This window comes from Dromiciops gliroides, chromosome 2, assembly GCF_019393635.1.
Source record: "Dromiciops gliroides isolate mDroGli1 chromosome 2, mDroGli1.pri, whole genome shotgun sequence".
NCBI classification, from domain to species: Eukaryota; Metazoa; Chordata; class Mammalia; order Microbiotheria; family Microbiotheriidae; genus Dromiciops; species Dromiciops gliroides.
In genome coordinates this window covers 628,336,604-628,338,435 of record NC_057862.1, presented here as the reverse complement: position 1 = coordinate 628,338,435, position 1,832 = coordinate 628,336,604, and the positions used below count along the sequence as shown (strand labels likewise).

General features: G+C 42.7%; 1 protein-coding gene across 1 annotated transcript; it reads left to right on the top strand.

The window, feature by feature from the left end:
• Positions 1-490: 490 nt before the first annotated feature.
• On the top strand, positions 491-1,511 carry LOC122739427 (thymidylate synthase-like). Its single transcript, XM_043981176.1, is given in 2 exon segments — positions 491-930; positions 932-1,511. Coding segments are annotated over 2 exon segments (1,020 nt in total).
• The last annotated feature ends 321 nt before the right edge of the window (positions 1,512-1,832 follow it).

The window sequence follows — 1,832 nt, the reverse complement described above, 5'->3', positions numbered from 1 at the left end:
AACAATGCAAACTGAAGTATTGAATACATTCTTTACTGAAAAGAGTACAATGAAATATAAAAGTATCTTTGGAGAAATGATTAAATCACTTTTAGATAAAATAACAATTCTAAAGAATTCAAGAATCAAAGAATAAATCAATAAAAATCATTAAAGGGCCTTTGGAGAAAAGATTAAAATCAATTTTAGATAAAAGACCTTTATTCTAAAGAATTAAAGGATAAAAGAATAAAGCATAAGCAATCAAAATTTTATTGAAGAAAATGACAAAAGTGATACAACATACCAAACGGTATCCAAAGTAGTCCTAAGGGGATTTTTTTTTTGGTAAGAATTTTATCAACAAAACCCCAAAAGCACAGTTTAATAAGGGGGTCAGATTAAAAAAAAATAGAAAACCAACCTTTAATAATTCCCACATAGGCCAACAAGGGGGCTGAGCCAGGCTTCAGCTTTGTCCTACTCTCTTCTCTGTTCCCGCGTTCCAGCCATGCCCGCCGTGGTCTCCGAGCTGCACAGCCAGCCGGCTCCAGAGCCGAGAGCCGAGCCCCAGGATGTTGCACCTACTGCTGCTGCAGCCGCCTCCAGCCCGGCCCCCGACCCCGGCCCTGGCCCCAGCCCCAGCCCCAGCCCACTGCCCCGGCCGAACGGGGAGAAGCAGTATCTGAGGCAGCTCGAGCACATCCTCCAGCACGGCTACAAGAAGGAGGACCGCACGGGCACCGGCACCGTGTCCGTGTTCGGCTTGCAAGCCCGCTACAACCTCCGAGATGAGTTTCCTTTACTGACAACTAAGCGTGTGTTCTGGAAGGGTGTTCTGGAGGAACTGTTGTGGTTTATTAAGGGTTCTACGAATGCTAAGGAGCTCTCTGCCAAGGGAGTGAAAATCTGGGATGCCAATGGATCTCGAGACTTTCTGGACAAGCAGGGAGGAAGGAGATTTGGGACCAGTGTATGGCTTCCAGTGGAGACATTTTGGGGCAGAATACAAAGAGATGAACACAGATTATTCTGGGCAAGGAGTGGATCAACTACAAAAAGTGATTGACACAATCAAAACCAACCCTGATGACAGAAGGATCATTATGTGTGCTTGGAATCCTAAAGATCTTCATCTGATGGAGCTGCCTCCATGCCATGCTCTCTGCCAGTTCTATGTGTTGAATGGTGAGCTTTCTTGTCAGCTGTACCAGCGATCTGGAGATATGGGCCTGGGGGTGCCGTTCAACATCGCCAGTTATTCCCTGCTCACCTACATGATTGCTCATGTCACAGGCCTGAAGCCCGGTGATTTTGTACATACTCTGGGAGATGCTCACATATACTTGAATCATATTGAGCCACTGAAAATTCAGCTTCAGCGAGAACCAAGACCTTTCCCCAAGCTCAAAATCCTTCAAAAAGTTGAAGCCATTGACGATTTCAAGGCAGAGGACTTCCTGATTGAAGACTACAACCCATACCCAGCTATTAAAATGGAGAGATGCCGTCTAAAGCAACCTGATGCCTGATGAGAATGTGTTCGATCTTTTCCAGAATACTATTAGTCTGTATAATTGTTACAAAGCATCCTTTTTTGGGCAAACAGGATATAGTTTATATCACAAAAAAAAAGACAGATTAAAGGCCTAGGAGTGGAGAAAATCTAATTTTACCTATTACAAAACAGGCTCTCACTGAGCCAAATTATTTTATTTTTACATATATAAAATAATCTGATCTGAAATAAGTCCACAAACTGTTAGAACCTGGCAACTTTAGCAGAAATGCATGTATAGAAAGAATGGCTATAAACAAAGCTAGATATGTTGTCTTATGTAAAATTATTATTA